The 23,726-nt window shown below is 65.0% G+C and overlaps 2 protein-coding genes across 24 annotated transcripts in view; one reads left to right on the forward strand and one right to left on the reverse strand.

Annotated features, from left to right (window-relative positions):
* PKD1 (polycystin 1, transient receptor potential channel interacting) overlaps positions 1 to 15,501 on the forward strand; it is a 42,283-nt gene extending 26,782 nt beyond the window's left edge. Inside the window, exons 16-46 of one of the 5 annotated variants that reach the window (XM_073214336.1) lie at positions 172 to 321; positions 1,100 to 1,243; positions 1,383 to 1,662; positions 1,749 to 1,962; positions 2,043 to 2,202; positions 2,550 to 2,702; positions 3,355 to 3,499; positions 3,572 to 4,192; positions 4,451 to 4,607; positions 4,901 to 5,153; positions 5,257 to 5,452; positions 6,547 to 6,717; positions 6,801 to 6,944; positions 7,024 to 7,234; positions 7,333 to 7,459; positions 8,254 to 8,370; positions 8,462 to 8,511; positions 8,688 to 8,872; positions 8,981 to 9,074; positions 10,197 to 10,315; positions 10,396 to 10,598; positions 10,672 to 10,866; positions 11,281 to 11,420; positions 11,841 to 11,953; positions 12,208 to 12,355; positions 12,496 to 12,621; positions 12,749 to 12,923; positions 13,021 to 13,311; positions 13,381 to 13,515; positions 13,590 to 13,895; positions 13,999 to 15,501. In XM_073214336.1, the coding sequence (XP_073070437.1) occupies positions 172 to 321; positions 1,100 to 1,243; positions 1,383 to 1,662; positions 1,749 to 1,962; positions 2,043 to 2,202; positions 2,550 to 2,702; positions 3,355 to 3,499; positions 3,572 to 4,192; positions 4,451 to 4,607; positions 4,901 to 5,153; positions 5,257 to 5,452; positions 6,547 to 6,717; positions 6,801 to 6,944; positions 7,024 to 7,234; positions 7,333 to 7,459; positions 8,254 to 8,370; positions 8,462 to 8,511; positions 8,688 to 8,872; positions 8,981 to 9,074; positions 10,197 to 10,315; positions 10,396 to 10,598; positions 10,672 to 10,866; positions 11,281 to 11,420; positions 11,841 to 11,953; positions 12,208 to 12,355; positions 12,496 to 12,621; positions 12,749 to 12,923; positions 13,021 to 13,311; positions 13,381 to 13,515; positions 13,590 to 13,895; positions 13,999 to 14,466 (5,991 nt within the window). In that variant the 3' untranslated portion in view covers positions 14,467 to 15,501. Of the gene's footprint in view, positions 1 to 171; positions 322 to 1,099; positions 1,244 to 1,382; positions 1,663 to 1,748; positions 1,963 to 2,042; positions 2,203 to 2,549; positions 2,703 to 3,354; positions 3,500 to 3,571; positions 4,193 to 4,450; positions 4,608 to 4,900; positions 5,154 to 5,256; positions 5,453 to 6,546; positions 6,718 to 6,800; positions 6,945 to 7,023; positions 7,235 to 7,332; positions 7,460 to 8,253; positions 8,371 to 8,461; positions 8,512 to 8,687; positions 8,873 to 8,980; positions 9,075 to 10,196; positions 10,316 to 10,395; positions 10,599 to 10,671; positions 10,867 to 11,280; positions 11,421 to 11,840; positions 11,954 to 12,207; positions 12,356 to 12,495; positions 12,622 to 12,748; positions 12,924 to 13,020; positions 13,312 to 13,380; positions 13,516 to 13,589; positions 13,896 to 13,998 lie in introns of those variants that run through there. The other 4 variants (XR_012121806.1, XR_012121805.1, XR_012121807.1 and 1 more) reach the window with 4 other exon arrangements.
* The window catches only part of TSC2 (TSC complex subunit 2), a 34,604-nt gene continuing 26,364 nt past the window's right edge, over positions 15,487 to 23,726 (reverse strand). For 8 of the 19 annotated variants that reach the window (XM_073214341.1, XM_073214344.1, XM_073214340.1 and 5 more), the window contains 14 exons: positions 23,491 to 23,685; positions 22,209 to 22,412; positions 21,467 to 21,626; positions 20,381 to 20,553; positions 20,135 to 20,265; positions 19,198 to 19,697; positions 18,855 to 18,930; positions 18,634 to 18,720; positions 17,688 to 17,874; positions 17,280 to 17,419; positions 16,261 to 16,339; positions 16,097 to 16,188; positions 15,914 to 16,012; positions 15,487 to 15,836 (listed from right to left, as the gene is read on the reverse strand). In XM_073214341.1, coding sequence (XP_073070442.1) covers positions 15,666 to 15,836; positions 15,914 to 16,012; positions 16,097 to 16,188; positions 16,261 to 16,339; positions 17,280 to 17,419; positions 17,688 to 17,874; positions 18,634 to 18,720; positions 18,855 to 18,930; positions 19,198 to 19,697; positions 20,135 to 20,265; positions 20,381 to 20,553; positions 21,467 to 21,626; positions 22,209 to 22,412; positions 23,491 to 23,685 — 2,294 coding nt within the window. In that variant the 3' untranslated portion in view covers positions 15,487 to 15,665. Of the gene's footprint in view, positions 15,837 to 15,913; positions 16,013 to 16,096; positions 16,189 to 16,260; positions 16,340 to 17,279; positions 17,420 to 17,687; positions 17,875 to 18,633; positions 18,721 to 18,854; positions 18,931 to 19,197; positions 19,698 to 20,134; positions 20,296 to 20,380; positions 20,554 to 21,466; positions 21,627 to 22,208; positions 22,413 to 23,490; positions 23,686 to 23,726 lie in introns of those variants that run through there. The other 11 variants (XM_037001790.2, XM_037001789.2, XM_037001785.2 and 8 more) reach the window with 5 other exon arrangements.

Here is a 23,726-nt window from a genome sequence, read left to right on the forward strand (position 1 = left end):
CTAGTGACTCCTTTGTGCTAATGAGCTCAGCAGGGCCCTGGGCCCCACCTGATGACTGAGTACCTGGTGGGCCTGATCCCAGCAGGGGGGGGGTCTCCCCAGCAGTCCCCCTGGGCTGGCCCTGCTTTGAAGTAGATTGGGGGTCTCACTGCCCCCCGTTGTGGGCTGCAGAGTGAGACAGGAGGGTGTGCGCTGACCTTCGGGCCCCGTGGGAGCAGCACGGTCACCCTCCCCCGGGAGCGCCTGCAAGCCAGCGTGGAGTACACCTTCAGCCTGACTGTGTGGAAGGCGGGCAGGAGGGAAGAGGCCACCAACCAGACAGTGAGTGCTTGGCCTGTGCCCGGCGGCACAGGGCGGGGCGGCCACGGGGGCAGGGGTGTCGCTCCAGATGCCTCGAGGTGGTTGGTTTTCTAAGTTACTGCTTCTAACAAACGTCCAGTGAAGCATGGCTTCCTCACAAGCAGGTGACAGCCATACACCACGCTCTGTAACAGTCCCCTCAGCGTGCTGGGGGAACACGCCCCCTCCTAGAGCCACACTCAAGACACCCTCCCCAGACCAACCAGGCGGGTCAGGACACCCTGGGGCACCCCCATGGCAGCATCCTGCTGCCACTGGGCGGGGCCTGCTGATGCAGGCAGGTGCACCCGGCTCTGTCGGGGCTGGGGGAATGTCCTGCCCCTGGTGGGGGTGAGGGGCATGCCCAGAGGAGCCACCTGGTCGGGCTCAGCGGTCACTTGTCGACCATCATAGGCAAGCACCTACCCACTGCCGCCTGTGTGCCAGGCCCAAGCTTGGCGCCGGATGCTGCAGAAAATAAGCCTACCGTGGTCCGTTCCTTTAGATGAACCCCGCTGCCCAGGCTGGGAGACACAACCCTATGACTGCACTGAGGGCTGAGCTCACAGGCCCCTGGCAACCTGGCCTTTGGGTTGAGTACCAGTGGGCTGGACCTGGAGAGCTTTCCCAGCACGGGGAATGGCAGGTGCAGAAGGCAGGGCCCTGACTGCCCTGCTGTCTGGGCAGACTTGGGCCTGGGTCTCAAGAGCAGAGGCCCTGCCTTGGGGCACAGCTCCCGGTAATCCCACCTTGTGCCCAGGTGCTGATCCGGAGCGGCCGTGTGCCCATCGTGTCCTTGGAGTGTGTGTCCTGCAAGGCGCAGGCAGTGTACGCGGTGAGCCGCAGCTCCTACGTGTACCTGGAGGGCCGCTGCACCAATTGCCGTGGGGGCCTCAAACAAGGGGTGAGCGTGCTGGGAGCTGGCAGGGGACCAGAGACAAGGAGTGGGCAGGGCCAGGGGCACGGAGTGGGTGGGGGCCAGGGGCGGGGCCCTCGAGGCTGGTGACCCCTTGACCGCCTGGAGGGTGCCGTGCGTCCTGTAGCGCTGGACCGCGCACACCTTCGGCAACGAGACGCTGGTGCTGGACGAGGCCAGCACGTCAACGGGCAGCTCCGGCATGCGGCTGGTTGTGCGGCGCGGCGTGCTACAGGACGGCGAGGGCTATACGTTCACGCTCACGGTGCTAGGCCGCTCGGGCGAGGCGGAAGGCTGCGCTTCCATCCGCCTTGCCCCAAACCGGCCCCCGCGGGGGGGCTCCTGCCGCCTCTTCCCGCTGGCAGCGGTGCACGCACTCACCACCAAGGTTCACTTCGAGTGCATGGGTGAGTATGGCCAGGCCGGGTGCGGGCGCGTGGGCCGGCCTCAGGTGGGGTTTGTAGGGCCCCGGTGACCCTATGGGGGCCTGCAGGCTGGCAGGATGCAGAGGATGCGGGTGCCCCGCTGGTGTATGTCCTGCTGCTGCGGCGCTGTCGCCAGGACCACTGCGAGGAGTTCTGTGTGTACAAGGGCAGCCTGTCTGCCTACGGGGCCGTGCTTCCCCCGGGCTTCGCACCCCACTTCCAGGTGGGCCTGGCCGTGATGGTGCAGGACCAGCTGGGCGCTTCCGTGGTTGCCCTTAACAGGTGAGCCTGTGCCCAAGAGCAGGGTCTGGCTGGGAGCTGGGGGCCTCACTGCCCCCTGTTCACTCGCTGCCTGTGTGCAGGTCTCTGGCCATCGCCCTGCCGGAGCCCCCAGGAGCCTCCCCAGACCTCATGGCCTGGCTGCACAGCCTCGCAGAGAACATGCTGCCCGGGCTCCTGAGACAGGCTGACCCGCAGCATGTGATCGAGTACTCATTAGCACTCATCACTGTGCTCAACGAGGTTAGTGCAGGGGCAGGGGTCCCACGTCTGCCCTCAGTGGCGGGGGCCGGTTACCGTGCTCCTGACCGGATTCCGCAAAGGGCTGTACCCAGCTCCTGCCAGACAAAATCCCTGTCTTCCTTCAAACAGCTGCTGCTCTCAGTAGCCACATGCAGGCCTTCCCCACCACTAGGCCTCCCCACCTCTCCTCTCCTGTGCCTCCAGCCCCTGCAGGAGGTCCTGGGACAGCCACCTCTTGTCCCTGACGAAACCAGCGACGTTAGCTGCTGCCCCACTTACACAGCAGCTGAGGGGCCACACGGCTGCCCGCCACCTACTGATGGCTGCTGTGTGCCCACCACCTGCAGTATGAGCAAGCCCTGGCTGCAGCAGCAGAGTTGGACCCCAGGCAACAGCTTCGAGCCCAGATACGCAAGAATGTCACTGAGACTCTGGTCTCCCTGCGGGTCAACACTGTGGACGACATCCAGCAGATCGCGGCCGTACTGGCCCAGTGCACGGTAGGGCGAGGTCCAGGCCTGCGGAGCCCCCAAGCTTTTCTTGACCAAGTTTACCTGGCTGTGTGCTCATTGTTGGCAGTCCCGGCATGAGCCACAGGCATCCCCAGGATGCCCCTGCAGAGTGGCCCAGGGTGTGAGGAGCAGAGGTGGGGATGGCAGATGCGGAAAGGCCTTTGGTTTTACCTACCCTGGGTCCTCCAGCCCGGAGAAGTCACCCACCACTGTCACTCCACATGTGGGTACTGGGGTGTGCTAGGCACACTCCTGATGGTGGCACTGTGCCCAGGCTGGTGGGTGGATGCAGAGAAGGAAGCACAGAGCCTTCTGGGTAGGGTTGGTCTGGTCCGCCGTGTGGCTCCTAGGGCTCTGGACGTGGCTGGGGCCAGCAGGGCCGTGTCACTATTTGGACAGGCCAATGTGGGTGGGTGGGGCCAGGGAAGGGCTGTCAGCAGGGCTGCATGTGGGTGGGACCCAGGATGGGTGGCCCTTCCAGCAGCAGCACGGAGGGTGGTTAGGAGAGCCTGAGGAGGGGAGGTGGGTGGTGGGAACCGCCCTGGAATCTCGGCACGTGTGGCCAGGCTGTGGGAACTGCCCCCCAGGGCCAGTCAGCAAGGCTGGAATGGGGCTGTATACATCATTGGGCTCCCTGCAGGCGTCCAGCCCGGAGCTCGTGTGCCGCTCATGTTTGAAGAAGACGCTGCACAAGCTGGAAGCCATGATGCTCGTCCTGCAGGCGGAGACGGCCGCAGGCACGGGGACGCCCACCACCATTGCCGACAGCATCCTCAACGTCACTGGTGCGGCGGGCGGGGAGCGGCCCCTTCCCCACCCGCCCCACAGCGCCCCCTGACCTCTCCCCCCACCCACAGGTGGCCTCATCCACCTGGCCAGCTCAGACATGCAGGGCCCACAGCCCTCCGAGCTGGGGGCCGAGCTGCCGGCGCTGATGGTGGCATCCAGGGCCTACCACCTCTCCTCGGCCCTCATGCGCATCCTCATGCGCTCCCGTGTGCTTGATGAGGAGCCTCTGACGCTGGTGGGCGAGGAGATCGTGGCGCAGGGCAAGCGCTCAGACCCGCGGAGCCTGCTGTGCCAGGGTGCCACCTCGGGCCCCAGCTGCCACTTCTCCATCCCCACGGCCTTCAGCGGGGCCCTGTCCAACCTCACCGACGTGGTGCAGCTCATCTTCCTCGTCGACTCCAACCCCTTCCCCTTTGGCTATATTGGCAACTACACGGTCTCCACCAAGGTGGCCTCCATGGCCTTCCAGACACAGGCCGGTGCCCAGATCCCCATTGGGCAGCTGGCCTCAGAGCGTGCCATCACCGTGAAGGTGCCCAACAGCTCCGACCAGGCAGCCCAGGGCCCGCGAGTCCCTGCCAGCTCTGCTGTCATCCCACCCCAGGCCTCGGTCAGCGTGGTGGTTGCCCCTGAGAGCAGCAGCCCTGAGGCGGGGCTGCACCTGCAGCTCACCTACACGGTGCTACACGGTGGGTGCCCATCCTTGGTCAGCTAGGCAGGTAGTGGAGGGGAGGCCGGCAAGCAGGGATTTCCTGCAGACGCCCCGACACATGGCCTGTGGTGGTCTGTCTCCTGGTTCCCAGGGTCTGGAGGCCTGGAGGGCGGTGAAGGGTGTAGTGGGGGTGGAGGTTCTTCCAGCCTCTGCTGGTGGAGGGGGGCCCAGGGGGGGTCCCCCAGGGTGTGCCAGCTGCCTGGGGCAGGCGAGTCACCCCATGCCTGCACCCCAGGGCGCTACCTGCCTGAGGAGCCTGAGCCCTACCTAGCTGCCTACCTGCATTCAGCACCCTGGCCCAATGAGCATAACTGCTCAGCCAGCAGGAAGATCGGCTTGGAGGCTCTGGCAGGAGGCGACCACAGGCCCTACACCTTCTTCATGGCCCCAGGGTGAGCATGTGCCCACCCTGGAGGGCAGAGCAGGCGCCCGAGAGCCTGGGGGCAGGAAGAGTGCTGGGCTGGACAGCAGGCTGCACTCGGTGGCTTGGGTGGAGCTGGTGTCTGAGGACAGGGAGGCCGTGGTCACCTCTGTGTGTGCCAAGGTTACGGGGGCTCCTGTGGGGGGCAGGCTGGGCCTGGCAAAGCTTGGCAAGCATGGCTGCAGCTGAGAGGTCCTTGGACCAGAACACTGCCCCGACTGGGAACTCAGGGCAGGGCCGGTCACAACACCTGCCTTCTCCCAGGACCAGAGAGCCAGGTGGGACGTACTACCTGAACCTGACCAGCCACTTCCGCTGGTCGGCGCTTGAAGTGTCTGTGGGCCTGTACGCGTCGCTGTGCCAGTACTTCAGTGAGGCAGAGATGACATGGCAGACGGAGGGGCTCCTGCCCCTGGAGGAGACCTCGCCCAGCCAGGCTGTCTGCCTCACCCGCCACCTTACCGCCTTCGGCGCCAGCCTTTTTGTGCCCCCCAGCCGCGTCCACTTCATCTTCCCAGTGAGTGGGCCCATGCCTCTGGGTGTCCCGGGGGACCCAGCTTGGTCCTGAGAAGGGGAGGCATGGCCCACAGTCCCCGGGCCTGATGGTGCCACGTCCCCAGGAGCCAGCCTCGGGCCTGAACTACACCGTCCTGCTGACGTGCGCCGTGTGCCTGGTGACCTACGCAGTCATGGTGGTGATCCTGCGCAGGCTGGACCGGCTGGATGTCAGGCGGGTCCAGGTCATCCCTTTCTGTGGGAAGGGAGGCCGCTTCAAGTACGAGATTCTGGTGAAGACCGGCTGGGGCCGAGGCTCAGGTGAGGGCAGGGCCCCCATCCCAGCCGAGACTGCTCTCGCGTGTGGAGGCCGCCTTCCCCAGGGACACCACCTCGATGGATGGCCTGGGGTGGGGCCCAGTCCACCGGGTGCTGTGTGGGGCACTCGCCCGAGAGCTCTCATGGCCGCCTGTGGCCCGCCGTCGCTGTCCCCAAGAAGGCGGACATCCTGCACGAAGCAGGTGTGCCGCCGATGCGGGAGGCCTCCGGGCTGGTGTGTGTTTCAGACCGCGCGGAAGCAGGCTTGAGCCTTGCTGGGGGGGTCGTTCCTGAATAGGAGTCGTCATCGCAGAAACAGTATGCCTTTCACTGCCTCGGGAGCTCCGGGTCACACAGGCACGAGAAGCGCGCTGGCACTGCGCGCGGCGGGACGGGGGCTGTCGGGCACGGGCACCGAGGAGCTTCGTCTCTCTGACTCCCTGAGGCTGCCGCAGTGTGCTCGCCTTCTGGTCGGGCGGCCGGCGCTGCGAGGAGCCTCTCCTCGGTGCCGCACACCTGCCGGCCTTGCACTGTCTGTACTGCCCGCCTGGGCAAGAACCCCTGAGTTCTCTTAATGGGAGGCTTTCCTGCGGCGCCTCATCCCCTTAGTCCTGAGGCTGCAGCTGTGTCCTGGGCCTCTCAGGGCAGTGCCCGCACCCCCGTGGCTGGAGGCCAGTCTCACCTCTGGCGTCATCATGTGTTTCCTTTGTTGGCTGGGCCCCCTGCTGGCGACCCATTTCTGTAAGACGTCACGTGTGTTTGTCACGGGGAGACAGGAGGCACCATGATGTGTTTGGCAATCTGTGGGGACTGGAGGGTGCACAGTGGTTAGCCCCTGTGGACTTTGGAGAAAGTGTGACATTACCGGCCAGTGGACATCGCAGCTGACTACGCTGCACACAGTTGCTCTGCCTGCCCGATGACTGGACCCTGGGTCCTACGGTCGTCGGCAGCATTTCTTTAACAGGTTGACATCTGAGGTCTACGTCTGTTGGCTGTGTGGAGGGAGGACTGCCTTGGTCAGAAAGTGAAGGTCAGCAGAGGGACAAGCTTGCCTAGGCAACCAGAGTCCTGCCACCTCCCCTTCCACACACCAGGTACCACGGCGCACGTGGGTATCATGCTTTATGGGGTGGAGAGCCGGAGCGGCCACCGGCACCTAGATGGGAACAGAGCCTTCCACCGCAACAGCCTGGACATCTTCCAGATCGCCACCCCGCACAGCCTGGGCAGCGTGTGGAAGATCCGCGTGTGGCATGACAACAAAGGTCCGGGTGGTGCCTGCTGCCCCTTCCTCCCCGCCGTGCGCCCTGCAGCCCTGACCCTGCCCCTGCCCCTGTCCCGTCTGCAGGGCTCAGCCCCGCCTGGTTCCTGCAGCATGTCATCGTCAGGGACCTGCAGACAGCCCGCAGCACCTTCTTCCTGGTCAACGACTGGCTGTCGGTGGAGACTGAGGCCAATGGGGGTCTGGTGGAGAAGGAGGTGCTGGCAGCAAGTAAGGCCCATCCTGCCCGCTGGCCGTGGGCGTGGCCTGAGCCTCGGGCCTCCTGCAGCCGCCCTGTGCCCGTCCACAGGTGACGCGGCCCTGCAGGGCTGCCGGCGCCGTCTGGTGGCTGAGCTGCAGCGCGGCCTCTTCGACAAGCACATCTGGCTCTCCATATGGGACCGGCCGCCCCGAAGCCGCTTCACTCGCGTCCAGCGGGCCACCTGCTGTGTCCTCCTCATGTCCCTCTTCCTGGGCGCCAATGCTGTGTGGTACGGGGTCCTGGGAGATGCTGCCTACAGGTGGGTGCCTAGGGGGTCGGACTGACCCACCTCTGCCCGCCCCTTCCTGCTCCTTCCCAGCCTGACCCCGCCTGAGTCTCTTCTCTCCTGCCATGCAGCGTGGGGCCCGTGTCCAGTCTGATCCCGCTGAGTGCCGACACGGTCGCCATTGGCCTGGTGTCCAGCCTGGTTGTCTACCCCGTGTACCTAGTCATCCTGTTCCTCTTCCGGATGTCCCGGAGCAGGGTGGGCTGGGGGCAGGGGCTCCAGGGGGCGGGGTGGCGGGGGCAGGTGCCTCTGCCCAGGGCTGTGGTCAGTGTGGCAGCCAGAGGGCAGGCAGCCCTGATGCGTGCTTGACTGGGCCGCCAGAGGAGAAAGAGATCGATTACAGAAACTGGGTGCCCTGAGGGGCGCACTGCTGGGGCCCCGCGGACTCCTGTGCGTCAGCACAGCGCACGCCTTAGGGAACCCGGACAAGTTCCCAGGAAGACACGCTACCCAGGCCTCGGGAGGGCGCAGAAAGTCTGAGCAGCCCCATAGCAAGTAAAGGGGTGGGCTTCCTGGTTTAAAACCTCCAGAGAGCAGCCTGGCTGGCCTTCCTGGTGCTTCTACCAGGCAGTTCCAGAGAAACTGACCTCATTGCTCAGACCCGCAAAAGAACTCCCATGAGGCCAGCACTACGCTGACCCCAAAGCCAGTTGGGGGCAGTGCAGGGAGAGGGAATGGCAGCCCCCTGCCCTCAGGAGCGTGCAGGCAGACCCACCAGTGCTGCGGCAAGTCCCGTCCAGCATCTTGTGAGAGAGAGTTTCGTGCTGTGCCCAGGGGTCCAGCCCTGTGACCACCAGCCGCCTGTGGCTGTTTATGTTTGTTCCTCGGTCGCATCAGCCATCGCAAGTGCCCCACAGCAGCACGTGGTCAGTGTGCCGTACCGGACAGCACAGCTGTGGAATGCGTGCAATCTGGGACGTTCTCAGAACAGGTCAAGTCTAGACTGCTCAGGAGGGGCACGCCTCCCACTGACCACCAGCCTGTCCCTGCAGGTGGCTGGGGGCCCGAGTTCCACCCCCTCCGGCCAGCAGGTTCTGGACGTGGACAGCTGCCTGGACTCATCTGTGCTGGACAGCTCCTTCCTCACCTTCCCAGGGCTGCGTGCTGAGGTGGGGGCTCCCCAGGGTCCCTGGCTGAGCTGGGTGGGTCCTGCTGCCTCTGGGCAGCCCAGAGTCTGAAGCTTTCGGCACTTCTCAACAGGCTTTTGCAGGACAAATGAAAAATGACTTATTTCTGGATGATTCGAAAAGGTAGGGGTCCCTGGAGAAAGTGGGAGCCGTGGCATGGGTCGGCCATGCCTCACATGTCCCGGTGTGGGTGTCTGGTATCCTTGTCCAGTGTCTGTGGCCCTGAGTGTCTCCACACAGTGTCCCCGGGGTGTTTGCTCAGAAGCAACTCCCCTTGCTGACCTGTGTCTCTCCTATAGCCTGGTGTGCTGGCCATCCAGCGAAGGGACGCTCAACTGGCCAGACTTGCTGAGTGACCCATCCATCGTGGGGAGCACCCTGCAGCGTCTGGCACGAGGCCGGATGGGCCATGTGCTGGGCACAGAAGACGACGGTCTCTCCCTGGTCAGCCCCTCCTTGCCTACCAAATACTTCTCAGCTTCTGGTGAGCAGCGCTGGGGAGGGTGGTCTCCCAGCGTTCCCCAGGAGGGTCCCCAGTCCAAGGTTTGGGGTGGGAGGAACCCGTGCACCCCTGATACGTCCTGCTCTCCAGATGAAGACCTGATCCGGCAGATCCTTGCAGAAGGGGCCAGCAGCCTGGCGCCCACCCAGAACGCTCAGGCTGAAACAGACCCGCTCCCTGGCCTGTGAGTGCCTGGCCCCAGAGTGGAGGGCGGGGGTCGGGGACCTGGGCCAAGAAGCCCTGCTCCCCTCTGGGGTTGGCCTCATGCCATCCAGCTTGTTCCCCCAGCACAGGCTGGGGTGCTACTTGGCCTCTGAGTTCCCCATCTGTTGAGTGAACCTCGTGGGGTCGCCTCGAGCCCAGCAAACATTCCCTTGAGGGCAGCAGCAGTGAGGGATGTGTGGGGCATGCAAAGGCGGCCCGTGCGGGGGGCCGCGGGGACTGGCTGTGATGAGGAGTCACTGGTGGGTTTTTAAATATTCCATCTTTTCTTTTGAGATTATTTTGATTTTACATTTTTAGGAACATCTCAATTTTTTGGCTGGTTTTCAATTTAGTAATGAAGATTCACGTCAATGTATCTTATGCTGCTTTTCTGTCAATAATCTGTTTTAATATCTGTATTTCCATTCCTTTTAACTCTTATTGTCAAGCAACCAAAAATTACTAAGATGAGTTGTCACGGAACACAATGAAAAAAGGGCATCTTCTTGAATCATTTTAAGAATACAGATAATCATGTGATGCGGTCTTTATGAAGGAACTGTCCACCGATTAAACAAATCCACAATACGGGGAAATCCTAGGGCAGTAGTTCTAAGTGGACCACCCCCAATACCTCCAGCTGGAAGCCTGTCCTGAGATCCGGGTTCCCACAGCTCTCCTTAAGCTGCTGCTCCCAAGGGTCTCCAGAGCCCAGGGCAGGTCTGACTCAGGGCGACACAGCATCGAGGTCCCCCCGGCCCCCGGCCTCCCTGCCGAGTCCTGCCCTGCGTGCAGGCTGCTCGTAGGCAGGTTTCACACCAAGCTGCAGTTAGTTTGCAGGGAGCGGTAGGGACGTGGGGTGAGGACTTCTCGGATGGTGGACACAGGAAGCAGGGGGACATGCCAAGGACTTTGAGGCTGAGGAGCAGGCTGATTTAGGAGCTCTCCCCCGCGCCCCATGTGAGCCCCTGCAGTACATCCACCCTGGCTGGGGCCATGTCCCCTCCACGGACGGAGCAGGTGCACAGGCCCAGGGAGGCCGCACAGGTGCGCAGAGGCAGCGGCTGACGGGTGCATGCTGGCCGCCCCTCCTGTACCTCAGGTCCAGTGCCCCTGGGGAGAGGACGGAGACGCAGCTGCTGCAGGGGGACGGGGAGGGGAGGCCGCCCAGCCCTGGCCTGACCTGGGAGCCGCCCCTGTCGGCACAGTTCTGTGGGCCAGGTGCGTTCACGGGTCCCCGGGCGCCCCTCCCTGCCCCTGCCTCTGGGCTGCCTGTCAGCTGTCTGTCTCTGCCTTCCCAGGGCTGGTGGAGGGTCTGCGGAAGCGACTGCTGCCAGCCTGGTGTGCACCCCTGGCCCATGGGCTCAGCCTGTTCCTGGTGGCTGTGTCCGTGGGGCTCTCAGGGTGGGTCGGCGCCAGCTTCCCCTCTGGTGTGAGTGTCCTGTGGCTTCTCTCAAGCAGCTCCAGCTTTCTGGCCTCATTCCTTGGCTGGGAGCCGCTCAAGGTGAGTGGTGCTCAGTGGGCCAGGCTGCCATGCGCTGGCACTGTCGGGCCCCTCTGACGGCACCCCCACCCAGGTCCTGCTGGAAGCCCTGTACTTCTCACTGGTGACCAAACGGCTGCACCCCGATGAGGATGACTCCCTGGTGGAGAGTCCGGCTGTGACTCCCGTGAGCGAACGTGTACCCCGTGTGCGGCCTCCCCATGGCTTTGCCCTCTTCCTGGCAAAGGAGGAAGCCCAGAAGGTTAAGAGGCTGCACGGGATGCTGAGGGTGAGCCCAGGCCGTGGTGCCAGTGCCACATGTTCCTAGAGGTCTAGCCTTTTTCAAATGCCTCACAGGCATTCCTTCCTGACCCTAGAAGGGCCTTTGGCAGGTGGTCCAGGGCTGTGCAGCCCCTTCCCTGACTCCATTTCCCTGGACTCTGGCTGCTCCCAGCCCCTGCTGCGCCCTTCCTTGGACCCGGCTCAGATGCCTGCTCCTGCCTGACCTTGCACGGCCCTGGCCATGGCTTCTTGGTCCTCAGTGGACCACATGTCTGCCCCAGGCAGGGTGCAGTCAGGGTGCACGTGCTGCCCTCTCCCAGCAGTAAGCTGGCAGTTTGCTGTCCAGCAGTCTAGAAGCCCTGCTCTTCCACGGTGGGCCGGGCCAGGACTGGCTGACCCCAGTGCTATCCCTGCACCCCAGAGCCTCCTGGTATACATGGCTTTCTTGCTGGTGACACTGCTGGCCAACTATGGTGATACCTCATGCCACAGCCACGCCTACCGTCTGCAGAGTGCCATCAAACAGGAGCTGAACAGCCAGGCCTTCCTGGCCATCACCCGGTACAGACCCCCTCACCCACCGCCCCGACACATGCACACGTCTGTCTGCTGGGCCTGGGTGGTACTGAGGCCCACCGGGGCCCCCTTAATCCTGCCCTGGTCCAGCCCAGCTCCCAGGGGACATTGGGAAGTGCTTTGATACAGTTTTGGTTGTCAGGACTGGAGTGGGTTCTGCTGGCGATGGACAGCAACCAGAATACTTACTGCCAAACACCCTATAGTGCCCAGGGTGGCTCTGTATTGCCCTTGCCTGTCTCCAGCTGCCAGCAGGCCAAGGCTGAGGGCCCTGGGTCTTGCCTCACCCCCCTTGGGCAGCAGCAGGCCAGGCTGGGCCGCAGGAGCGGTGCTCTCAGGGCCTCTGGCCCCATGTGGGTGCGGGAGCCTAAGGGCAGAGCATGTGACCGTGCCTGGCGCGGGTAGGTCTGATGAGTTCTGGCCCTGGATGTCCCACGTGCTGCTCCCCTACGTCCATGGGAACCAGTCCGACCCAGAGCTGGGGCCCCCACGACTGCGGCAGGTGCGGCTGCAAGAAGGTGAGCTGGGCAGGCGCCACTCCTGCCCTGGCCCTTTTCTAGAGAAAAGCCTCTGTCTGGGTTCTGGGCTCAGCTTCCTGGCTGTGTGACCTTTATCTCTCCCTTCCTCAGTGTCCTTGCCTGTAAGTGACACAGTGACACCAACTTTCTGGGCTGCTGGGAGGGATGGTTGAGGTCACGTGGCACTCAGCCCGGGCGCTAAGCCGTGAGAGCTCCTGGCTTGGCCATGTGCACTCTGGCCCCTCTGCTTCCAGCACTGTGCCCAGACGCTGCCAGCTCGGGGGCCAGCCCGTGCTCAGCAGCCTCAAGCAGCTTCAGCACCAGCAATTTCGGCACTGGCTGGGGGACCACTGCCCACAATGGCTCTGCGGCCTGGGCCTACTCGGAGCCCGACCTGCTGGGGTGAGCAGAGGGCTGCCTGAGTCCCGGAGGCGGGGAGAGGGCACTTCTCCAGAGGAGACCCCGCCCCAGCGGGCTTTGCCTCTCAGGGCCCTGCGGGTCTCTGCGGGGCGGGGGCCGGCCTGACACTGCCCCCTCTGCAGCGTCTGGTCTTGGGGCTACTGCGCCATGTACGACAGCGGGGGCTACGTGCAGGAGCTGGGGCTGAGCCTGGAGGAGAGCCGCGCGCATTTGGGCTTCCTGCGGCTGCACAACTGGATTGATAACAGGTGGGCGCTGTGCCCGCCCCTGCCGCCTTCCCTGCACCCCGGGCCGTTCTGGAAGGCCCAGCGGCCTTCCTTTACCAGCTGCCCACCTGCACCCCTGGGCTGCCCCCTCACCCTGCCCTCCGCGCAGGAGCCGCGCCGTATTCGTGGAGCTCACGCGCTACAGCCCGGCAGTGGGGCTGCACGCCGCCGTCACGCTGCGCCTCGAGTTCCCCGCAGCCGGACACGTGGTGGCCGCTCTCAGCGTGCGCCCATTCGCCATGCAGCGCCTCAATGCAGGCCTGTCGTTGCCGCTGCTCACCTCGGTGCGCCCTCCTCCGCGCCCCATTACCCGCCTGTCCTCGCCCCGCCCCCGCCCGTGTGGCCCCGCCCCCTCACCTGCCCGCCCCGCCCCGCCCTCAGGTGGGCCTGTTGCTCTTCGCTCTCTACTTCTCTGTGGCCGAGGCGCGCGTCTGGCGCAGGGAGGGCTGGTCACGCGCAGCGCGGCCTGGGACCTGGGCACGGTGGCTGCTGGTGGCGCTGTCGGCGGCCGCGGCGCTTGTACGCCTCGCCCAGCTGGGTGTTGCCGATCGCCAGTGGACCCGCTTCGTGCGCCGCCGACCGCGCCGCTTCACCAGCTTCGAGCAGGTGGCGCAGCTGAGCGCCGCCGCCCGCGGCCTGGCCGCCTCGCTGCTCTTCCTGCTCCTGGTTAAGGTGAGAACGGGGCGGGGCGGGGCGGGGCGGGGCGGGGCGCGCTCGGCGGCTGACGTCCCTCCTCCGTAGGCTGCCCAGCAGCTGCGGTTCGTGCGCCAGTGGTCGGTCCTGGGCAAGACGCTGTGGAGGGCCCTGCCTGAGCTGGTGGGGGCGGCCCTGGGCCTGGTGGTGCTCGCTGTGGCCTACACCCAACTGGCTGTTCTGGTAGGTGATGGACGGGCCACGGGGGAGGGTAGCCAGCCGCGGGTGCCCCTGATTCGTGCCACTTTCTCCTGCAGCTGGTCTCCTCCTGCATGGACTCCATTCAAAATGTGGCCCGCGCACTCCTGGTGCTGTGCCCAGGGGCTGGGGGCCCTGCCCTGTGCCCTGCCGAGTCCTGGCGCCTGGCCCCTCTGCTGTGCACAGGGCTCTGGGCCCTGCGGCTGTGGGGCGCCCTGCGGCTGGGGGCCAGCCTTCTGCAATGGCGGCACCACACACTGCGTGGCGAGCTCTACCGTCCAGCCTGGGAGCCGCAGGACTATGAGATGGTAGAACTGCTTTTGCGCCGGCTGCGCCTGTGGATGGGCTTCAGCAAAGTCAAGGAGGTGGGTGCCGCCCGGGAGGGGGGAGGGGCGGACAGGGACGCGCCCTGGGCCCAGGTGAGCCCAGGGTGCAGCGGGACTGACTGAGCCCCTGTGCCGCCCCCAGTTCCGACACAAAGTCCGCTTTGAAGGCATGGAGCCGCCGCCCTCCCGCTCGTCCAGGGCCTCCAAGTCTTCCCCGGACGGGCCCCCACCGAGCGGGGGCTCTGACGCCTCACAACCCTCCACCTCCTCCAGCCAGCTGGAGGGGCTGAGCGTGGGTCTGGGCCGGCTGGGGCCAAGGGGTGAGCCTGAGCCCTCCCGCCTCCAAGCTGTATTTGAGGCCCTACTTGCCCAGTTTGACCGACTAAACCAGGCTACAGAGGACGTCTACCAGCTGGAGCAGCGGCTGCAGAACCTGCAGGGCCACAAGACGAGAGGGCCTCCAGCCTCGCCTCCCGCTGGCCCCTCCCCAGGCCTCCGGCCAGCCTTGCCCAGCCATCTTGCCCAGGCCAATCGAGGCATAGGCCTGTCAGCAGGTCCCTGCCGCGTATCCCTGCGGGCCAAGAACAAGGTCCACCCTTGCAGCACGTAGTCCCTGGAGACCTGGGCTCAGGCCTCAACCCTGGGGGGGTGCTTCATGCTGGGCCCTCAGAACCGGAGCAGACACCGCTCAGTATTCCCTTCCACCATCCTCAGGGCCCAGGCCAGGCAACAGCCGCATGCAGGTCCCCTGGGGCGTGGGCAGCACTAGCCTGTCGCTCTGTGGGCTTTAGCACTTTACAGAGGCCAAACGGCCAGCCAGGACCCAGGGTCCTCTCCCCAGCTCCCCGAGGGAGGGTGCAGCAGTATCAGACAGAGGGCCCAGCCTCTGAGATGCTAATTTATTTCCCAGTCCTCAGGTACAGCAGGCTGTGCCCAGCCCACCCCCTGGGCAGGCAGACACCTCCCACTGCTAAGGATCCAGGCTGCAGGGAGGGACCCTGCACCCTCCTCCCTGTTAACCTTCCCCCCTAAATTATTACCTTACCTGCCCCCTTGCTGAGCACACTTATCTCTAGCTGCTGTCTGTGTGTCTATCGTCAATAATTTATACGGGGTTAAAATGTATATATTTTTGTACATTGCCCTTTCACAAAGGCTGAAAAGCCTAGTGGCTGAAATGGCCCTGTGCCCGCTGTCAGTGCAGAACTAGCACTCCTCCCCAGATAACCTGCCCACGTGGCTGGGGCCAGTGAAGGGACAGCTGCTTCCTGGCCCCAGCTAAGGCCTGGGCAGGTGCTGGGATGGGACAGTTAGTTGGAAGAGCACGACCACCCCACGGCAGCTTGATACCAAAGCGGCCTGTCCTGCCCAGGGTGGGGTTGGGCCTGCTGGTCAGGTCTGGGTGGGGATAGGACTAGGTGCATGGCAGAGGCCCCAGGTCAGGGGAGACCCTCCCTGGGGGCTGGCTCCCGGGGCTGGGGCAGGTGAATGTGTGACAGTGAACGGGAAGTGCACATGCCATCTCCTGCAGGGGCAAGGCCCTGACAGCACACTGCGGGATGCACCGTGGCAATGGGCATGGACATGGCTGTAGCCTTGATCCCTCCCCAGCAGACAAAGTCAAATAAAAGTTGGCTGACTGTGACTCGTTTCTCTGTCAGGGCACCGGCCACAGCACTTTATTTCTGCCCAAATAACTACCACCTGGTGCCTGTGCCACACGCTGGCTCAGGCAGCCGCCACTGGAACCCCGGGCAAGGGCTCAGCATCCGGGAGCCCCAGGGGGGGCAGGCATGACCGCACTCAGCCTCACACAAACTCAGTGAAGTCATCCACAGAGGAGATGAGGCGCTTCCGCTGGCCTGTCTCATAGGTGGGCACAGTCTCTGCTGTGGCCTGCACAGAGGCTTTGGCATGGCCTGGGGGGTGCATCTGTGTCAGAGGCAGGCTGGGGTTCGAGTAGTGGGCCTCCTCCCGGATCTGCAAGGGAGGGACACAGCTTGAGCAGCCAGCTGCAGGGGGGCCCTGTGGGGCATGCCCATAGCCTGCCCACCTACCCGGTGACGGAGCCGCTTGATGTGACGCAGCCTGGCGATCCACTTGGAGGGGTAGATGTCGGTGGGGTTGGAGCGGCTGTGGTGTACTTGCGAGGCCATCTGGCACGGGGCAGGCAAGCAGTGAGCCTCCACCTGGAGACTGGGGGCCACCTCACCTGCCACCCCCGCTGCCCCTCCACTCACATTTGCATGCAGGGCCATCTGACGGGCCACGAAGGGCAGGTTGCAGTCAGACACAATCTTGGCCACACTGGTGTCCACGAGGCCCTCCATGTCTGGGGGAGACAGGGCGCTCACACACGGCCCAGGGCCGAGGCCGCAGCCACCCTGCCTGCCCTGAGCCTCACCTTTCCTGCACTGCAGCGACACCAGGTTGCACTCGTAGTCCAGGGGGGTGATGATCACATGGACGAAGTTGAACTGGCCCTGCCCAGACAGCAGCAGGGTTCACCTCATGGAGCTCAGGAGGGCAGCAGCCGCACTGGCATCAGATGCTAACCACCAGCGCCCATGCACCCATGCTTCCCCTTTACCTCTCCCCTCTATGGCCTTACCTCCCGAAACCCAACCAACCCCACAGCTGACTGGCCAAAGTTTTAAGGTCACAGTCACCCACCACATGCTGCTACCCAGTGGACACCTGCCCCCTGCCAACTAAGAACAGACGGCGGAGGCATGTCCAGGCCCCTATTCACTGCAGAGCCCCACACCCCTCCCTGGTTTCCTCCCAGGGTGCTGTCCCGCACACGGCCATGCTCGCACTCCAAAGGCACCCCAGCCTCTGCTGGGTTCTCTGCCCACAGCCTGGGGTCTGCGTCCCATGATCTCCTCTGAGGCTTCCCCTTGCCACTGGGTTCAGGATAAATCCAAACACTCTGGTCCCCAGCCCCTTGGCCACCTGGGGTCTGCTGGCCTCATAGCCGCCGTCCACATTTCTCCCTGTTAACAAGTCTCCCAGCTGAGCTCACCTCCCTGAGGGCCCTCAAGCCACAACATCCTGTCCAGAGAGGGGATGATACCATACCCCCCACCCAACTGCTGTGCACGGACACAAGGGGACCCAGGGAAGAAGGTGCTCCATCGTCATGAACAGGCAGCACCGGCTGGGTGCCCGAGGGCACACCATTGCTCCCCTCACACCACAGCACCGCCGTGCTCCAGGAGGTGGTGGGGCCACTGCACCGTCCTTGTTACAGGAAAGGCATGGGCTCGGCACCGCCTGTCCCTGCTGGCAGCAGGGGACCCTGGTGCAGGCCACAGCTCCTGTCACCATGCCGCCCCCAACAGCGCATGGCCTGCACTCAGCACGCACCAGAGGGCACTTCCCCAAACACACCGCTCCAGCCAGGGAGCCCCAGGCCCTCACCCTGATGGTGCCCAGCTTGAAGTCCTCGCCAGAATCGTTATAGACGATGGACACAAAGTCATTGCCCAGGTGGCGCTTCTTGTCACAGCACTGCTTGTCCACGTCCTTGGTGGGCATGAGGGTGGCAATGTGGAAGACAGCTGCAAGGCAGAGCGGCCAGCTGAGCCTCTCAGGCTGGGGTGGGGGCTAAGGCCAGGGCATCTCTGGGTCTCCAGAAGCCCCAGCCTGATGCCTGGCCCGCAGCACTGGCTCCTCCTGAGGGCAGAGCTCCTGGAAGCAGAGCTGCCAGCCCCATCGCAGCCTCAGTGCCCAGGCTGGTGAACTCCAGCCTTTGGACACTCCTGTGCCCCCTGAGGGCAGGCCCACAGGAGTGGGGCCGGGGGACACATGCCAGGGGAAGATGCGTACCCTGCATGATGTCGTCGTGCCAGCAGTAGGTGAACTGGCCGTCCTCGCCACACACATCCAGGCCCCCCAGGTACACCTTGTCCGGCTGGCAGTCCTTGAGCTCAATGAGCTTGCCCAGGCCCGTCAGGAAGTCCGTGTATCTGTAGGAGCCGTGCTCGTTGGACAGGATGGCCAGCTCGCTGTGGCTCTGTGGGAGAGGAGCACTGGGCACCTGCCCCCAGGCCGTGCCCCCTCCACACCCTGCCCCTGCCCTGCCCCGCCCCGCTCCCGAGCAGCGAGCTGGTGCGGTCTGGGGACCCGGCCGGGTGCCAGGCCACTTCACGCCAGAGCGGCCCAGCTGGGCCGTCCTTCTCCCTCCTCTCTCACAGTGAGCCAGCTGGTAGCTCCACCTTCCAGACACTGGGGGGCCCCTCAGCCCCCACCGCCTGCTCCTCCCTCACTGGGACGGTCCCCACGCGGCCAGAGGGATGCCTCGGAGACGGGGGCCGAGTCATGGAAGCCTTTGCTTCCACGGAGGCCTGTCCAAGGCCCACCCACCTCACTGGGAACGGAAGTGCAGTGCACAGCGGCCTGCGAGGCCCTCCCCATCCCACCCGACCCCTGCCCAGTGCTCGCTCTGCACCAGTCCTCAAGCACAGGGTGTGCGCCCCCCAGTGGCCTTGCTGCCTGCCAGGCCTATCCCACGCTCACCTCCCTCACGTCCTCTGTGCCTCTGCTCAGTGCCACCTCCCCCTCCACAGTCCAGCACTCTGGCCCACCTGTGTTCATGTGCTGGCCCACCCCTTTCCCCTGACCCCAGCCCCAGGGCAGCACTGGCTCGGAGCTCAACAAGCCTGACACCCTCACAGCTGTATGGTAACTGGGCTCTGCGGATGGCTCAGAACCCCCCACCGCACCCCTGCACCCAGGCCAAATCCTGCCAGCCCAGCCAGCCCAGCAGCCTCACCTGGCCTTCTCCCACGTACAGGACAGCGATCTTGTGCGTGTCATAGGACGGGATCTGGTCGAGGAGCTGCACAGACCGCTCAAAGGACTGCAGAAACAGAGCCCGCCTGAGCCCAGGGCAGGGCCACCTGTGCCGCCCCGCCCTGCCCACTCTCCCAGGGCACCCCACTGTCTCCGTCCAGGCTCCAGGGGGACCCGGTAGGGACCAGAAGGCACACCCACCTCATTGGGCAAAAGGATCGGCTTGTTGGACTCGTCGCCAAAGAAGGGTGAGTGGTAGAGCTGCAGGAACACAAAGCTGCAGAGGGAGACGGGGGGCGTGTGTGTGGCTGTGTGTCTGTCTGTGCGCGTGTGTGTCTCTGTGTGTGTGTGGCTGGGACCGTGCTGGCCGGGACCCTGACAGACAAATGGAACCTGAGCCCCGGAGCTGAAGGACAACCTCTGACCAGCCACAGAGGAGAAGCCACATGGGCCAGGAGCCCAGTCTGCTCTGTCCAGGGCCACGCAGCCACCACGTCCCCTCGGGGCATGTCTGGGCATGCCAGCCCGGGAGGGTGAGGCTCACCTGGGGTTGATGCCTGGCACCTTCTCAGTATTAGACGTCCCAGCTCTACTCTTGAAGGTGTCCCTTTGCACCCTCTTGCCCCTGCGTGATGGGGCTGAATCAGAGATGGTGTAGCCACGGGGCCGCAGGCCACTGGGAGAGCGGGGGCAGCTGGAAGGCAAGGCACCCTCAGGCTGGGCAGGGCCCCGGCCCAGGATCTCTTCGCCTGGGGCTGACCAGGCAGAGCCTTCCCCGTCTAGGAGCCCTGACTGTGACCGGGCCTTGACTTCGGGGCTCAGCCGGCCAGTGTCAGCCTTGTCCCCGGGATCCCCAAGGATGTCCTGCAGGGTCTGCAGCTCAGGGGAAGAGCTCGACTTGCTCAGGGGCTGCGAGGGCTGGAAGGAGAGGCCTGTGTGGGCCCGGGCTCCCTCCAAGCAGGCAGCGCGCCCCACGGGGATGCCCCCGGCAGCCGGGTCCTCTGTGCGGAATGTCTTCTCTTCCTGGCTGGAGGTTGAGGACGACTAGAAAAAATCAAGCCGAAAGAGAACCTGGGTCAAGGAGTGCCACCGGGCCTGGTGCAGTTTACCTGGAGGCAGTTAGGCCCCACCTGTCCTCTAGCTCAGGGCTGCAGTCGCCAGGCCAAGCTGATGGTCCCACCCAGCAGGGAAGCACCTGCCTGTGCCCCGTGCACAGCAGGAAAGCGAAGCGCCCCACACGCCAAAGGATGCTGGCATCTGCTCCCACCTAGATGGTCCACTGGGAAATCCCAGACTGCCCGTGCACAGGGGGCTTGGAAGAATACCCACTTTTTAGATGAAAAAGGGGAACAAAAGCCTTGCCAGAGTGGAAAGCACATCGATGCTGGGCTGCTGGGCTGCAAAGCCGGAGGCGGAGCCGCCCAGGCCGTCCCTTCTCCCCAGAGCCCTCCTCCCGCACCCCGGAGGCCCCCTGCTCTCACCCTGCTGTAAGCCTCGGTGCACTGACAGCGCCTGTCTGCACCTAGTGCTGCCTCGAAGTCCTCCAACTCGGGGGGCTCCACCGACAAGTCCGCCTCTCCCAGGCTTCCCTCCTCCGGGACTACCGCAGAGTCTGCGGGGACACAGCCGGGGCTGCTGGGTGCTGGCCCGGCCCCGGGGAGCACACACGGCCTGAGGTTACAGCCTTTCCCCGCGAGAGGGTCCAGGGACCCCCAGCAGAGCCTTGCCTCCGGCTTTCCTCCACAGGGGCTCTAAGCCGCCCCGCCCATCAGGCCGGCTGGAGGGCACGCTGGGGGGTCGTGGGGGGCCAGGGCCCCCAGGAGTCAGGACGAGGCGGCGTCTGGCTCCTCTAAGCCCCGCCCACCCGTTCCAGTGTGCACAGAAACCGCCTCTGCTCCACCTGCAAGGCGGGAGGGTGAGGACCGGAGGTCTGGAGAGGGCGGAGCCACCGAGGCGGACGGGGCCTCAGCTCAGGAGGGGCGGCGCGCCAAGACCCGCCCCCAGGGAGGAGCCCCGAGCCCCTCCCTGCCGACCCGGGAAAGCGGGATGCGGGGAAGTCCCTGGGTGCAGACTCAGACCGGATGCCCGCTCTGGGGACTGGACGCCCGCGCTCCCGGTCCAAGCCAGACCCGGAGCCGCGTGTGCTAGACAGGGCGCCGCGCTCCACAGCAGCACTCCCGAGCCGGCGTCGGGGACCGGAGGCACACGCAGAGGGTTAGGCAGCCCGGGCTTGGCACAGCCCTGCACGTGCGCAGTCCGTTAGCTGCTGCCAGAACCCATCTGCACGCTGCCCTCTGCTCACTGGCTCCTGCCCACACAGGGGACACAGGGGGGTGAGTCCCTATCCCCGCAGGTCAAACACTCCTCGCCAGGGCCCTCAGCCCACCCGCAGTGAAAGGCAGACAGCCCAATCTGTGGGTTTGCAAAGCCAATCAGACACCCCGAGACCAGAACAAGATCAGCTCAGCTGAGCCCCAGGGCCAGACCGGCCCCCGAAGAGCTGTCCCCGGCTCTGGATGGGGTTCGGCTGCCCATGTCACCTCCTCGGGACTGAAGAAGGGGCTGGGAGGGCCCCTCCAGCTTGGGAACAGAGCTCAACCCCAAGGGCGCGAGGCAGAGGGGTTCCCGCCGGCAAAGCAAACGCATGTGCACAGTCGTCCTCATGCGAGTCGGGGCCAGGCTCCCTCAGGGCCAGGAGCGGCGCGGACGGGACCATGGAGGGAGAGCAGATGAGGGGCGATGAGGACAGCATCTACGAGGCAGAGCGGTGCTCGGCGGCCAACACCGCTCTCCTTAAAGAGACACGCGAATACCTGCCCAGGAAATGCTCCTGTGCAGCTTTCCATGGCAACTGGACTGGTACAGGGAGGAGAAAGAGGCCACTGCAAGGGAGAGCCGAGCGGCCAGTCAGCAGGAGGGCCTGTGCACAGGTGGAGCAGCGGACAGGCACCCCTAGTCCTGCACAGCCTGGGCCTGGAGAGAAAGAGGGGAGGGCCAGCGGCGGCGGGAGCAGCGGCCACACGGCTGGCTCTCCAGGCTGCGTGAGCGGCACTTGGGGAGGAGAGGGGCCTCCTCCTGACCAACAGTCCTTGGCCTCTGAACACTATCTGTGGCCACAGGGAGGGCCAGGCGGTGGCCTGAAGGACGGCCCCAGCCCAGCCAGGCAGGGGCCCCAGAGAGCACAGACAGGCACAGGCTGCGTGCACGGCGCATCCGAACCCAAACCCAAGCAAAAGAGTGGCTGCCTGCTGGGGCCCCATGCAGCGGGCACCATAAGGAGGGTGCGGGGCACAGGGCCCAGGCTTCACACAGCTCTGCCCACGCCTCCCTGAGTGGGACCAGCTGATGGGGTGAAGGGGGGGTGGTACCACGTCATCAAAGAAGGAGTCCCTTCTGCAGGAGTGGGCCTGGCTCCCAAACGTCAGGGTCCCTCCCCCGGGAGCCTCCTCCCATGCCTGAGGCTGGCGGCGGACAGGAAGACTCAGGGACCCCAGCCCGGACGCATCCCCACTGCCGTCGGAGGGCGCGCACCAGATGGGGTCCGGCAGGGCTCACCTGTGTTGGCACGGGGCGGTGCGGGGGGCCTGGCCGAGCCGGCTGCGGGCACCGACAGTGACTTGTACAGGGCCGTGTCCCGGCGCTCCTTGAAGCGCTCTGCAGCCATGAGAGCATTGGACAGTTCCTGCAGAGGCATGTTGTTGATGTCCGAGGAGAAGGGGCTGAGCGGGTTCTCCAGGCTCATGAGCCAGCTGGTGTTCCCTGGGCAGGGTGAGCAGAACCACTCAGGCCTCAGCCCCTCCCGGGCAGCCCCCACCACCCTGTCCTCCACAGGCCTCCTTGTGCCCCTCAGGAAGCAATGGCAGCAGGGAGGTGAAAGGTAAGCCTTGCCCCTGGCTGGGGGCCCCAGGGTCAGGGAAACACCTTCTGGCAGTCCCCTGCTTCAGCACACAAGTAGCCCTGACGCCACAGCAGTGTGCCCAGGGCAGCCTCGGAGCCACAGGTGGAGGAAGCAACTCAAAGCAGCAGACTCCTCCCAAAAGAGGGGCCTAGGAGGGGCACGGCTGGGGAGGCTGCTGGGCTCCGTCCTCTCCCTACAAAGGCCCAGGGGCCCACACTGCAACTCCGCCTTCCTCACTGAGCACCCTCACGTCCTGAGCAGCTCCCCAGCCCTGTCCCGCCTCCTCGAGCCCCAGGGCGCTCTCACCCGCCTCGCCCTCCCCATCCCCCACGGCCTTCCAGCCCAGCACTGGAGGCCTCCATGGGGGCCAGTGCCCGTCCCTTTCCTCCTGCCCCTTGGGCACAACTCGGTGGCACTGCATTCAAAGCACCTCCCAACCCTTAGGCCTTGGCTTAAATCCTTCCTTTTGCCTGAAAAGCTGTAGGTTGTTGTGTCCCCTAAAATTCACATGTTGAAGCCCAGCCCTCAGGGCCTCAGGATGGGACCACGTCTGGAGGAAGGCCTCCAAAGAGGTGACTGAGGTAAAGTGGGCCCCGCAGACGGGCCCTAGTCCCCTCTGCGGCCTCATGAGAGGCCAGGACCCAGACAGGCACAGGCACGACCGTGTGAGGACGCGGGGAGACGATGCCCAGGAGAGAGGCCTCGGGGGGACCAGCCCTGCCCACACCCTGACCTCGGGTCCCAGCCTCCGGGACGGAAGCACGAGCTGCTCTGCGGGCCGCCAGCCTTTGCTGTGGTGACCAAGTGAACTGGTAGTCTCCCCACATAGTGCCCTGGGCCTCCACCACTCTTACTCTGGGAACAAAGCCCCTGCCCTGAGCCGCCTGCTGCTGCTCCGCATCCATAGGGATGAATGTCCCAAACCTGTGGGACTCGTACCTGTGGGCCTCCGGACCAAGATCTCCGCCCAGCCCTGGGTCAGCAGGGGCACATAGGCTGCCAGATCAGTCTGGGAGCCGGCTGCGGCCTTCTCGGGCTTGCCGGCCGGCGCAGTCTGTGAGGCCGGGGAAGGGGCACCGCTGGGGACATGGGAGGCTGGGGTGTCCAGGGCACCGACACGAAGGCCATGGCCCCCTGAAGAAAAGGGCAGGAGGGCTGGTGACCACCACCCGCCC

The sequence above is a fragment of the Manis javanica genome, chromosome 10 (assembly GCF_040802235.1).
Source record: "Manis javanica isolate MJ-LG chromosome 10, MJ_LKY, whole genome shotgun sequence".
Taxonomy (NCBI): domain Eukaryota; kingdom Metazoa; phylum Chordata; class Mammalia; order Pholidota; family Manidae; genus Manis; species Manis javanica.